Raw genomic sequence first — 15,132 nt, 5'->3', positions numbered from 1 at the left:
CAATAATAAAAGGAAGACAAAAGTATCTGTAGAAAATTTGAGTGAAAACTTGTTGCACTATAAAATTAAATGAAATATTTAAATATACCTAGTTCATGTGGAACTAACATAACAAACTTGACAGAATCGTGTTATGATTTAAGTAAAAATATCAAATTTATACACTGCTTTCTTCAACCTATCTTCGAACAAACAAAAAAAGTTGTTTCAAATGTTTAAACTATTTTGTAAGAATCTTATACTTTTAAGATAGTTATATAAAAAATAAAGTGCATACATAATTTTAAAAACAGTCAGTGGCAACGCTCATTTTTTCACAGAGCAAAGTTTATGTGAAACAAATTACCACAGGATGTAGTATCGTGTGAGAGGTAGGAACATTATCGCTTAAAACTAAAAAAACTAAATAAGATTTAAAAAATATAAATATCAGTAAAGTTCAAAAGCTTCCCATTAATAACAAAATGAAATTAATAATATTTATCTTATCTAAATTGACTACTGGTTCTTTCTCAGTTTTCTGTTTGGAAGTTAGTTGTTTTTATTTCGCTTTGCCTCCCCACTTAAAGGTTTTTAATTTACCTTTATTAATTTTGTACAAATGTGTTATGCCTTATAAACATTGCTTCTGGAAGTTTATTTATTTGTTTGTACTTTATTATAAATGTGCATTTACTTTTATTTTTTGTATGTACTAAGTATAATGTAAAAAATACTAATTACAAAATAATGAAAGTTTTTTAGATGAAAAACTATACTTTTACTTTTAGGTATTGGAAAAAAACTTAATACTATTTCAATCATAAATCTATAATTTATCCTCCAATTAGTAACATATTAAATATTCATCAAATTGAGACACCATAAGTATTTGGCTTTTGCTTTTATTTTGAAAAATGCTTAAGGTATGTTTATTTGGAAATTCTAAATTCAGTTTGCTTGGAAATTATAATAATAAACTTGTCTTTACATTAAACAAATAAGATTGAATTTATTGATTAGTTTATATTTATTTTTTGTCTAAATTTATTGAATTTAATTTTCATTTTTCTTATTATGTGTCTTGTTCAAGCGTCTCTGGTTTTTATGCCTGAGTCCAAAATTGCACAATGAAAAACATAATAACAATATTTTTTTTTTATTTGCTTTTGTAGGTTAATAATATTAAAACATTTTTTATATAAAATAACTTATTTTATATAAAAAATGTTATTTTTTATAAGACTTATTTTAATAAGACTTATTTTAAATAAGACTGAGCTTTTAAAGTATAAATACTTTTAAATGCAAAATTTAGTTTAATGATTATCCCATTGCAAACTTTAGTTTAAGGAGTATCTTTTATTTTTTTCAGTTCTTTTTAATTATATGGTGAGCTGCAAAACCGATTTTTTATTCGTATCTGATCTACCAACTCAACAAGATGCCCATCGCTACTTTAATATGATCGAAAGTCTATAAAGAATTAAATATAATAAATAAATAATATAAAATGCTCAAACTCAGTGGCGACACCGAACGGATACTTAAAGCTAAAAGCAAATGGACAAAAAAAAGATATTTATCACTAAAAGATTTGCTATTACACAACTTTTCGTAAAAGTCCTTTTTTGAAGGAATTTTTATTATTGTAAAAAACAGTACTTTAAAATTAAAAACTTACTTTTACTTTTTTTAATTATTATTGGTATGTGTTGTGCCAATTTTTTTTTTGATTTAGTAAGTCTGAAAACAAATAACTTAAATAACTTAATACTTTAATAACTTAAATAAGTGTAAATAAATGGATTCAAGTAATTAATTTTTTTGATAATTATTATAATTAGAAATAAAAAAAAACAAGTTGTACTTTGCTTTAGTGTTATAGTTTTATCATTTTTTTATTAATTTTACATTCTATACATATATACATACATAATATATAATAACAAGAAAACGTAAAGGTGTTTAAACTATAATTTTAATGTTGACATAGGAATTGTTTATTTTAGTAAAAATATCATTTTATTTACGTTCGAGCTTAAATTTTGTTTTGGATTATTAATCGGTTGATTGTTTAAAAGTTATGTTTGACAAATTTAACCTGTAGAACATCGTATGACAATAAGTTTACAATTTTTCAAAAACATATGCAAAATTAGGTTTTTAAAAGCTCTAATTTGTAAAAATATAATCAGTTTAGAGAAAAATAGAACGGAAGTTGGTTAACTACATTATGAATCACTTTTGCATTTTAAACAACTTTAATAAGGCTGAAACAGGAAAACGATTAGTTGTACTAAAATTTAAAGCATTTGTTTTTTTAACGTTGAGTTTTATATATTTGTTGAGTTATCAAAAAACAGTTTAATACATTTTGTCTATTATTTATGTCGATTATTTTGTATATTTAAATAAAATTTAAAGCATAAGCATTTGTTTTTTTAATGTTGAGTGTTTTTATATTTGTTAAGCTATCAAAATATTTCTAAATTGTTAATTAAAACAGTACTATGATAAACATAGTAAGTTGAAATCTGAAAGTTTGAAATGAACACATATTGCTCTGCTTTAATTGGTAGGTTTAATTGTGAAACAAATAAAGACCAAATAAGTCATTAATACTTGCTCAAGATAGGATTAAAAACAATTATACACATTATTAGTTTGTATATACATTTTTTGCAAAATTCACTAGTTTTATACAGTCATGTTAATAATATTCATACAAGTTTTAAAGCTTTACAAATCAGCGTATTAGCACCTTTTAAAAGTAAACATTTTAGAATAAACTTCTAAGACTTTTGTTTGAACACATTTTAAAGAATAACAGCAGTTTTTATTTTATACTCTTACACTCTAAGGTATAGATAGACTACTTTAAGTATAACAGTTTATTCAAGTATTGTGAATAATTTTGAAAGGGTTTTACCAATTACGTAACTTATTTTGTACACAATTAGTGTTTTTATAACGTTTAACTTATCGCCTACACAAATTTGTAATTTGTTTTTACCTACTGTAATTAGTTTACACTTACATAAATTTAAAAATATTATGACATATTTTTGTTGCTTAAGCAGATTACTAATATATGACAAAGTTTATAGGTTTTAAACTTTAAGTAGTTAAGTCTTTTTGAGAAGCTTAATTAGTAAAAAACTAAGTTTTAGTTTAACCTATGTTTATCAAAACACTTATATATAGAAATTTTGTAAAACTTGAATTTTGTTTAACTTGGTTCAAATTTAGTTATAAAAAGAGTTTCATGATAACAGCAAATTAAAACGTCTGATGTTTGTCAAAACTTTACAATTAATAAAAACACAGCTTTGGTTTTACATAAAACACAGCGACAGTAAAAATGTACATTAAACCACAACAGTTTACGATCGCATGAAAGAGCAAATAAAAAACAAATAAGTCAATCATTCATTAACTTTTCAGTGCAAATAAACTTGAACATTTTGCACTTGCATTGTTGTGCATGACAGTTGAAATATTCAATTTTGTGCACAATTTAAAAAATGGGTTCCGATGACGAACTGAAAAGAAAAGACTCGAATTCTTCTGAAGGTTCAGACGACACAGTTGAATTGACCCATGATCAGAAATACGGGTACGGGTCGTGCACCCCTGATTTCGTTCAGTGCGGCAACAACGCAAAAGGGTTCCTAACTTGCTTCTGCTTTTTTGTCATTGTTCAAGGTATAGTTTTTCGTACTTGGTAAAAATTCATAAACACAGGTAACGTGTTATGCTGTTCTTAAAATAGTTAAATTGTGTTTTATTTGAATTTGTTTAAGGTACACTGATGCTTCTTTTTTGAGTAAGTTAGCATGTGTAATAATTTTTTAAAAGTTTGTAAAATTAAATAGTAAATTTTTAAATAAAGTATAATTTAGTTTTTTATATTTTTTGCAGTTTTTTTTGAATAAACTAAAGAAAACATAAACCACATTATTTTACTTGAAAACTTCTTTAAATGTAGATTTACAATAAATAGAGATATAACTTTAATCGATATACAATTTATTAACTTTTAAGGTTCTTAAAGGTTATATACTTTAATACTTTTTATAATAAACTCGAGTAAAATTTTCTTAGATTAATATTTTTAAACAAATTGCAACCAGTTTTATTTAAAAGGCTACCGACCCTTTTGTTAAATAATCACAACAATCAAAAGTAAACAAATTTTAATGCAAGCGTAAATGCGTCATAATGTTTGCAAAGCTAAGTAAAACTTTGAAGGGATGTTTATGAAACTAGTTATTATTTTACTTTTCTTTTAAGATCAAAATTTAAGATGATCTTTTAAGACAAAGTTAGTTCCTAAAAGTACATACATTTTTCAAGAAAAGCTAAAAACCTTGATACACTGGCAACAAAAACTCGATGTTTAATTTAATACACATTACAGCTATTTCGTAAGTGGAAAAACCACACTTAAACGTTTTCAATAACATTTTAAGTTGAGCTGACTAAACATATAAACTTAAGCTGGAAATATAATTACACAGTTGGTATATTGAAACATGTTTGCAAAATATCTTTACACAAAACAAAGATAAGTTAATAAGTAAACAAACAAAACACTAATGAACTACTATTTGCGGTTTTACGATATATGTACTTTTATACATACAAGTAGTATAAAGCTTTTTGTCAAAATAAGCTTAAACGCTTAAAGTCTTACTGACTTAAAACTGAATAATCATATCCACTTAAAGTTTTCTTAACTTAACATGTTTGTTTATTAAGCGTACAACTACAAATGACTAAAACAATATGTCGAGTTTTTCCTTATAAGACAAATACTATTTAGTTTCCTGTAAACCTGAAAGTCATTTTGATTTAACAAATAAAATGAGTTATATTTGCAGTTTTTTAAGACACTAGTTTTTACTTTACACTGTTAGTAATAACAAAATGAAAAATTATAGAAAAAAAGCCCACAATAAATGTAGAGAAATTGAGAAGCACTACTTACAACCGGTATAAAAAAATAATATTCTTTACATAATATATTCACTATTTAATCAATTTTTTAAAACTCCTAGGATACTTTACACTCAAACTAAATATTTAACTCTGTTATGAATGTATCTACAAGGGTGTTACCTAATGATTTTGGTAATGTTGGAATACCTTTTATAGAAAACAATGCGTTGAAACTTTAGAAAAAATACTAAACTAACTCATAAAAACTACTACAGCAGGGTCTCACAAACTCGCTTTATGACAGTAACTTTAAAAAATAACCCGGTTATTAGACATTGCGCCTTTACTAGCTATTTACTTGTTTGCTTTGTCTCCGCAAAACTAATAAATGCCCGCTAACAAAATGCCCCTAAAAAGGCGATTTTGTCCACTTTGGGAAACCCTGTACTGCAGCATGTTTAAATAGGCATAATTTCACTTAACAGTAATGCTTGTTAACGGCTTCGTTAGCTTCGGCATTTGCTCCATTGAGATTAATACAATAGCTAACATAGACAATAAATAAAATCATAAAAACTAGTACCTCCTGTATAGTAATTTTTTTTTTTTTCCAGGAATGCTTGTTAACGGTTTCGTCAACGTCGGAATCTCCTCCATCGAGAAGCGATTCGGACTCAAGTCCTCCGAAACCGGCCTGATCGGAGTCGGTTACGACATCGCCTTCTGCCTATGCACGTTGTTCGTGACGTACTTCCTGTCCAGGTACAACCGTCCGCGAGTGGTCGCCATCGGCTGCTTGACGATGGGGGTGGGGGCAGTCGTGTTCTCCCTGCCGCATTTCACCACTCCGCTGTACGAATACAGTGATGAGTTCACTGGTGAGTAACATTTTAGAAATATATTTTCATTTGTGAATTTTTTTTATAATTGAAAAAGCACTTACAGGTTGGTTTTGGGTTTTAGTTTAACTAGCGCCTGATAGTTTTTGTGCTTATTTATTTGTTTGTTTAAATGAATTTAAATTTGTTGCTATAAAAAGGAATAACTGTTAAATACTTTTTATGCTTACTCTTTAGTCTTTATGTTAGCTATAACAATTTTCATTTTAGTTATCCCTGAAGATTTTTACCTTAATTTTTAAGTTATTTTTCTTTCAAGCCTATTCGTAGTTTTTAAATGAAGTCAAATAGTTTTTAAGTTTAAGTTTATTTCTTGTTTACATCAAATTTTATATCTTGTGCAGCCTTGTTTAATTTATATTTTTATGCACCGATTCTTTTAAAAATTATTTTATTTTCAGAAACGTGCAGCTCTGAGGAACCATTGGTGGATTGCCGATCGAATTCCAATTACCACAATTATTTGTACGTGTTCCTGCTTGGACAACTACTACATGGTATGGGTTGCACACCTCTGTACACGCTAGGACTGTCCTTCATCGAAGACAGCGTCCCTAAACAGTCCGCATCTCTTTACTTGGGTGGGTTTTCTTTGGATATGTGTAAAAATTATTTATAAAGTAGCAAATACTGTTAGTACTAAAGAGTTTTGCTTACTACTAATATTTACTTATACAGTAATCTAGTTGTGCACAAATTACTTACGTCGATTAAGTTTAATGTAAAGTTTTACAATTAAAAATATTGCAAATGCATTTAAGCTAAGAGCTACAAGAGCCACAATGGAGTGTAATTAAATTCAAGAACACAATTAAAGTCTAAATGAATTAAATAAATGCGTTGCAAATGCATTTAAGCTACAAGAGTTGTTTAACTTTTATATTTATAAGGTATTGCGAACGGAGCTTCTATTTTCGGACCTGTCTTGGGCTACGGCCTTGGAGGTGTTTTTCTCGGATATTACGTTGATTTTGACCAAGTCGATGTTGATACAGAGTTAGTTCAGATCATTTAAGTTAATAAACATAAGTATTAATTAAAATGAAGTAATTAATAGTTTACAAACTGGGTCGTTTTTTTGGATACTATGTCGACTTTGACCAAGTCGATGTAGAAACAATTTAAGTTTTAAACTTTATTTGTCGTTTAATTATTTTTTTTATAAAAAATCCTTACTTAGTAATTTATTTCGTGTAATCTAGACTGCAAGATGCTGTGGAAATTGTTCAATAATATTGTAAACACAACCTTTAGATTTTACTTTTAAATTTAATCAGTTTTGACACTTTGTAATTTTTGTCTACTAGTCTTGATAACAACTACAAAACTTGTTGTTTATTACGTCATAATAATACAATTACGTCACGACAGGGTATCTATTACGTCATCGGACCCCAGATGGGTGGGAGCTTGGTGGTTGGGGATCGTAATATCTGCTGCATGCGCGTTTATTATTGCTATACCCATATTCGCATTTCCTGGGAAATTTCCAAGTTAGTTATTTGTATGTAATTGATAACATTTTGCTAAATTATATAACTATTTGCATTCATAATTACCTTACCGATATTCGAATTTCCCAAAAGTTTCCTGTTTAGCTTTATAATAAACATATTCTTAATTCATAACTATTCATTAAATCTTTTATTGTAACTGTAAAAAAATGTTATCAATTTTTTTTAGACATTTGAAAACAACGATTTTCACTAGAATGTTTTTAACAAGTTTTTAGTGTTAGGCAAACAGTTTTCAGTTTTTAGATTTTTTTATAAAAACATTCAAAACGATTTAAGTTTAAAAGTTAAAACCCAATTTTCTACAAAAGTATTTTGCTTATATAATTAAATTATTTCACAGACGTCGACAAGTTCAAAAAAGGAAAGAACCAGGAAACTGAGGTCTACGGAGCAGGAAAGAAAGAAGACATCACTCAGGATGAAAAGTTCGGAAAATCTTTCAAAGACTTCCCCAAGGCCTTGGAGCTTTTATTCAGGTATGGCAAACTCAACTACAGATGTAGTATTTGTTGAGACTTAAAACCAAGCTAAATTTAACCTTTATGTCTAAATATTTTTTGAACTACCTGTAAATGTACAAATATTAGACGACCAAGGGAGAACAAAAGAGTCGGTTTTCTAGTTTGTATTTCTCCGACAACCGTATTAGTGCATTTAATCTAAAACTTTATTAATATACACACTGATTTTATAAATTCCACATACGTCCCGATTATTTTAGCGGATGCAAGTAAACATATGCAAATAAATAATAATTATATATATGTATATATAAATCCCACCTTTGTCCTGATTAGTTTAGCTGGTGCAAATGAGGCCATGTTTTTGAAAAACTTATATATTTATTTACACATGAATCCCACTTATATCCTGATTAGTTTAGCTGGTGCAAATGAGGCCATGTTTTTCAATAGCTTATATACATACATATATATATTACACAGAAACCCTACATACGTACTGATTAGTCTAGCTGGTGCGAGCGAAGCCATGTTGATTGCAGGGTTCACGACTTTCCTCCCCAAAATAATTGAAAATCAGTTTCAACAAACTGCAGGAACCGCCGCTCTTGTTGCTGGTTGGTTTATTTTTTATAAATATAACTCAAGAAAATAAATGAATGTATATAAATGTTTGTTAAAGTATTGTTTTATTGTTTAAAAAATTTACACACTGGTTTTATTTTACTTTATGTTTTAAAATGGTTTGTTTGTATAACTTATGTTATATGTATACTTATTTATTTAGTTGTGTATAAAAATTAATGTTGTATTGTTTATATACATAAAAGTGTTAGGTTACTAATAATACTCTAGTGTAAAGTTATCTTAGCCTTTTCTAACCAAAATTTATATAGTCTTAATTTTTTATGTTAATTTACTAGATGTTTTTTCTTTTTGTTTTTTCAAACTGTATGACTAATCTAAACACTCCAGGTGTCATCTTGTGTTTTACTTAACTTTACATTTATATATTATTTTATACTTACTTAATGACTTGTATGTACTAAGTTGCAACATAGACCTTAGTTATAAACAAACCAAACCTAATTGTTTTATCTTACAACAATATAACTTGGAAATGAATCAAGCGTTTTAACGTTTACGTTTTTTAATTGAGCTGCTATCAAATGAATCATTCTAAACATTTCAGGTGTCATCAGCATACCCGGTGGAGTTCTGGGTCACATTCTGGCGGGTCTCATCGTGAAGGGGCTCAAGCTGAAGACGGCAAACATACTGAAGCTGAACGTTTTCTACGGGTTACTGGTCATAGCTGGTGCCCCAGTTTTATATTTGTACTGCCAGAACAAAGCTATTGCTGGAGTCACTGTGCCATATGAGTTAGTTAAACACTCGTTTATATTTCTATTAAACTAAAATAAAATAATTTCTACAAAACTAAGATTAATTTGCAAAATTATTTATTTTCTTTAAAACAATAGTTTTTTTAGTGTCTTAAAATTCAGCTAAGACTTCACTTGGTTATTAAAGCTTAAAAAATAAGCGAAAACGATAATTATGGAAAGATTTACTTCATTTTTTGTTACTCGGTTCTTGAACATCATTTTTATGATAGTTTATCATACTAAAAAAGTTTTAAAGTTAACTTGTATTAAGCTAAACTGTGCTTCATGTCATTTGTAATTCGGAAGTCAACAAAAAAGTGAATTCTTTCAAAAAACCTAATGTGGCTGCTCACTACGATTTATATTGATAAATACTCACTGAAATTTAACTTAAAAAAATTATTTAGTCAATTCCAATCATAGATGCTAAAATGTTATCAATTATTGCTTGTACATCCTCAAACTCAACAACTTTTTAGTTAAATTTAAAGAAATATTCCAGGCAACCCTCATCTTTCATGCCGCCATACTATGACGTCACAAGGAAGGTGCAGGAGGGAGAACTGTCGTCGGAGTGCAACGTGGATTGCAACTGCCAGCAGGAGTATTTCATCAGCGTTTGCGGAGACGACAACATAAACTACTTCACCGCGTGTCAAGCTGGGTGCACTAGTCAGTATGACAATGAAGATGGTGATACGGTGAGATTTTATTTAAATATTTAGTTCATTTATGATGTTTTTAAATTTTTTTAATATAAATCACTGCATATCAAGCTAGGTGCACTGATCAATATGACAATGAAGATGGAGACACTGTGAGACACTTATTAATATCTATATAAATAATTTTAGTTTTTAATTTGTTTTTTATTATAATAAACTACTTCACCGCTTGTCAAGCCGGATGCACTAGTCAGTATGACAATGAAGATGGAGACACTGTGAGATTTTATTTTATTTTTTCTTTAATTTTATTCCTAATGTATTAACATAAATTACTTCACCGCTTGTCAAGCGGGGTGCACAAGTCAGTATGATAATGAAGATGGTGATACGGTTAGATATTTAAGTGTTCCAAGTATTATTTATTGCTCAATATAGGTAGAGATACTGTATAACTTTTTTTTATCATGTGTAAGCCATATTTAAAAACCTAAAACAAAAATAACTAACTAAGGTTTGACTAAAAGGTTTGTTAAATGAAACAAACCTTTAATTTCCTTCATTCTTCAGATATTCACCGGGTGTTCCTGCCTCAACACGACAAGCCAAACTGCAATATCAGGAACGTGTCAATCCAACTGCAACACGTTACCCACTTTCCTGGGAATTTTCTTTGTAGTTGTCATGTTCACTTTCATGTCATCAACTCCATCATTAGTAGTTACTTTCAGGTGAATTTAATTTTATTATAAAGTAAATGCAATACGTTACCAATTTTTCTTGAGATTTGAGGTTATAGAATTTAATTGCAATATTTACAAAACTTGTCTTATTTTCACATGCGTTATAACTGTCTTAAAGACTTTCTAAAAGTTTTAAGAACCATGTAAAACGAAGTTTGGTTTATTGACTATTTATAACAAACTTGTATACAATATATTATATAACTTAAACAGAACATATCATATTATGAATAGTCATAACTACTTTTTGAAAAATGTTTGAAGTTGCATCTATTCATTAAATTCATACTAAGTTGTACCTTTTCTGTTTTAGTTTGAATTAACGGGTTTATTTAAGATAAAATATCTAAGTTACTGACTTCTTTTAACAAAATAGTAACTAAAAACAAAACGTTCCATGGCAAGGTATATCAACTATATATAATAACAACTAAGCATTAGAATTTTCTAAGATTCACCCTCAAACTAATCTTTTTATTCTGAAATGACACATTTTTAAACTTTACTCAATAATATTATAGAATAGTGCCGGAGAAACTTCGTTCGTTCGCGTTAGGAATGCAGTGGTTGATCATACGAGCACTTGGTAGCATCCCTGGACCAATAATGTTCGGCAGCATCATCGACTCAGTATGCCTCTTGTGGCAGAAAAGGAGGTGCGATGGCACCCAGGGAAGCTGTTGGGTTTACGATTCGGATAAGCTGACATTCAACGTCATTATTATTTGTTAGTTTTTATATGATTTATGTTTTTTTATAAAGTATATGCGTAATTACACTTTAAAAATGTTTCCTACTTGCTAATTGTAAGCAAAAAAGTTATTTAATTTTTTTTTTGGAAAAAATGGCTTCTAAGTTTAGTTTTATCAAAATTAAACTAAATTATAAAATGTTATGTTTACAAATAAAATTCAAAAAGTTTTTTGTTTGTTGCTTACATGTTATTATTTTTTTTTATTAAAATCTTATTGATATTGGGAAAAAATACACCAACTTATTTTTCAAATTAGATTGTATCTAACTTTTTTTATTTTCTTTCAATATACTTAAACTTTCAAAGGTATCTGCGTAAAAGTAGTTTCAATGGTATTGTTTTCGTGTGCTTGTTACTTTTACAAGCCTCCGCTAGAGAGTGCTGATGAGAAAAATGACGAAACAAAACTTATCAATTCCAACAAAAACAACAACAATAACGATGAAAGTAAAAGCGAAAGTGTTGAAGAAAATGATAATGAAGTTGATGAAAAACCAATAAAAAATGGTAAAGTTAACATAGCTTACAGAGACGAAACCGTGTTTTAGATTTTAATTTTTTAATTTTAGTTAAATCCAACTGTGCTTTATTTTTACAATGCTTCCTAATAAAAATGTTGTTTGTTTACTTAAACGTCGCTTTACAAACAAACATAACTTATGCAAACAGCTTCATAATTATTTAGGATCAAAGTTTTTAGTTGTTTATACAACTTTTTCAAGTTCAAAACGTTAAAACTGTAAATTATTGCATGTTTTTATTGCTTGTTAATGTTTTATTTATTGAAAATACTTTTTTTTTGTTTTAAGTGGTTTTGAAAACGTTTGAACCCATTGAAAAGTAAACTTTTGTAAATCAATTTTCGTTTTTTTTTTAATTATTTTATTTCTTGTTCTGAAATTTGTTACACTAGCTTATGTGTATTACTCTAAAAAATTGTGATTGTTTTTTTTTTGTAACACTTTTAATAATGTTTTAATCTAAATTATTGACCTATTATTGGTTTAAAAATTTAAAAGTTACAATTTATTAAAGCAATTGTTTTATTCTTTTAAACTTTAAATTTTTAATAATAGTACAAACTGAACTAGTTGTAATTATAACTTGAATATACTAGATACTTATTTAATGTGCTTCATTACTAAATGCATTTTTAAAACTTTTTTACTTTCTATATAAGTCTTATATATAACTTTGTACTTTATTTATGTTTTGTTGAAATAAAGTTATCAGTCATACTCTTTAATGTTTCAAATAAAAACAAGTATGTATTTTAATCATTTATCATCCGTTTTCAGCACAATAACTTAACAACTCTAAAATTTATTTAGTATAAAAATAAGTGACAACACAAAAATTATCAAAAAACATTTTAATTTCACAACTTATTATAAAATATTTAAAATAGTATTAAGAAAAATGTAAATAGTAAATAAAATTATTTATAGGTTATTCATAGTGTATTATCTTGTTATCGGATTTAATTTGCTTAAGCAGATATTACTGTTACTATTATCAGCAAAAATATGATTATTGAGTTTTCCGTATTAGATAAAGCAGCCACAAAGTATATAAATAGTCTAAAATGTAGTATAGTATTTTTGTATAAAACTTAAATTGTTTTCATGTATACTTTTAGTTTAAAAACAGTTTTGAAAATAGTTTGCAATAAGTAAAATAGTATTTTTATTACTTTAATTTAATTGAATTACTGTGAAGGGTTAAAAAAATTTTTTTTCTTACATTTAAAGTATTAGTTGTTATATAGTTTATATAACAAAAATCCAGACAAACCTATTTTTCAATTAGTTTTTGACTGTTAATCGATATTAATTTTAAAATTTTAATTTTTGATTGAATCTCGAACTCCAGTAAAAACTGTTACCAAATAAAAGCACACAAACTAAGCTAAACTAAAAATTGCATTATCAAATTTAATTGAAAGTACACAGGATAAAAATGTACCAAAAAACTAATAATTAACGATTAACGATTTATTACTTACAACTTATTAAAACTCTAAAGTTATACTTTTGAAATTTATACCTCAAACCTTTATTATAGTTATAAGTTTATTGATATTTTTAGTATTTTAAATTATTGTTATATCTGATGAATTTTTTTTTACACTATATATGTTTTTTATATCAAAAAGAGCTGTTGTACTTTAATTTCTGCTAATAAAATCTTTTAAACTAAATAAATTTTAGTCTATGTTCTTTGATGTGTTAAATACTTGTAAAAACAAAAACTTAGAGATTATAAGTTTCTTGAAGGTTAATAATAATCTTGACGGACAAAACTAAAACTTGAAAAAAATGTGTTGAAAAGTTTAAGTTCTTCAATCCAGTTTTATTTTCATTAATTTATTATTTAACTAATTAAAGTTTTCTTTGTATTTAAAGCAGCTTAAGGAATTGAAATTCTATTTTTTTTGTAAATGATGTTTACAGAAAACTAAGGTTTTGTTTTATAAAGTGTTATGCCCTATAAACAATCTAACTTAACTAAACAAATTATTACAAACCAGTTTTTATTTTCAAAAGTTTATTAAATAATTAATTAAAATTTTCTTGTATCTAAAGCATCTTAGGTGTTATACTACTTTTTGTTATGTAAAAATATTTTTTTGTCAATGATGTTGATAAAAAATAAGGTTATGGTTATATAATGTGTTATGCCTATAAAGAATCTAATTTAACGGTGTTTGAATGTTTTGTGTTCAAATCTTGGAAAAATGTACAGAGTACGATGTTGCACACCTTTAAAAGTAAGTCAAGTAAGAATTGTAATATGTACAAGACATTGAAGCATTATCTAGTTATGGTAAACTAGGAGAGTTTTAAAACTTATTACAACTTTGAAAATCAGAAAAAAAAAGGTTAAAGTTGAGTTTTTACAATTAAAAAAAAATACGTTGCGTCCTTTAAACGTATTTACTCAGATAAACTATTTTTACTACAGGATTATAAGTTTTCTATGTGCCTTATTTTACAGCCTAATACTTTAATTTGATGCAAAAAAGGTGGTTTTCATAGCTTGTTTAATAATTCACTAAAAATTAATGAACTTTTGACATTATTACAAAAAGTTTTGCTTTTTGTTTGTTTTTTCAATTAGCCCTGTCAAAAAGAATTGACAGTTTACAATTTTTTACTGAAAACTTGAACAGTTTTGTTGATAGTTGCTAAGTACACCGATGTTTAGTAAATACTGTTCGAACTGTGTGTGATTTTGATACTTCATATTACATTGTTTTGCAGTGAAAGATTACAAATGGCTTTGCTTGTTTTCCTTCAGTCAAACAGTTAAATCGTACTTCACATTTAAACTTTCAAAAATAATTATCAACTTGTTTTTGACGTTGATACAAAATACTCACATTAACAAAACAACAGTTAATTTAAACACAATATTTTTACATATCAAATGTATCATTTCTTTTTCCTACATAACTAGTTTCAGTAAAAACTACAACTTTAATTTTTTAATGTTTACATATTGTTTACTAACAATGACAGTTGCCAACAAATCGCAAAGAGATTGATAATTTACAAAACTTTAAAGTTAAGTGTTCAATATTGTAGCACTATTTTACTATACAGGTTTTAGAGTTTATTAAACACTAAAATTCTTTGGTCCTAGGACCTGGTACACGAAGAACCTTTCTATTATTGGGTCGCACACCACGGATACTTTTTTACGTCTTGACTTTTAAGGTATATATATATATATATACGACAGATTTGCAAACTTCTAACTTTTTAACTTACGGATTTTGA

General features: G+C 27.0%; 1 protein-coding gene across 1 annotated transcript; it reads left to right on the top strand.

Moving 5' to 3' along the window:
• Window positions 1-3,581: 3,581 nt before the first annotated feature.
• Window positions 3,582-11,898, top strand: LOC145838124 (solute carrier organic anion transporter family member 4C1-like). Its single transcript, XM_082945671.1, has 12 exons — window positions 3,582-3,687; window positions 5,538-5,801; window positions 6,224-6,403; window positions 6,713-6,818; window positions 7,194-7,315; window positions 7,680-7,815; window positions 8,284-8,417; window positions 8,993-9,186; window positions 9,743-9,889; window positions 10,424-10,584; window positions 11,118-11,323; window positions 11,657-11,898. Exons 2-12 carry the CDS (start codon window positions 5,540-5,542, stop codon window positions 11,896-11,898), a joined length of 1,890 nt encoding a protein of 629 aa, XP_082801797.1. The 5' UTR covers window positions 3,582-3,687; window positions 5,538-5,539.
• Window positions 11,899-15,132: the final 3,234 nt, after the last annotated feature.

Source organism: Thalia democratica, chromosome 6 (assembly GCF_965202585.1).
Source record: "Thalia democratica chromosome 6, ktThaDemo2.hap1.1, whole genome shotgun sequence".
Classification (NCBI taxonomy): Eukaryota; Metazoa; Chordata; class Thaliacea; order Salpida; family Salpidae; genus Thalia; species Thalia democratica.
The sequence above is the reverse complement of the archived record's forward strand: the minus strand, read 5'-3'. Positions and strand labels throughout refer to the sequence as shown.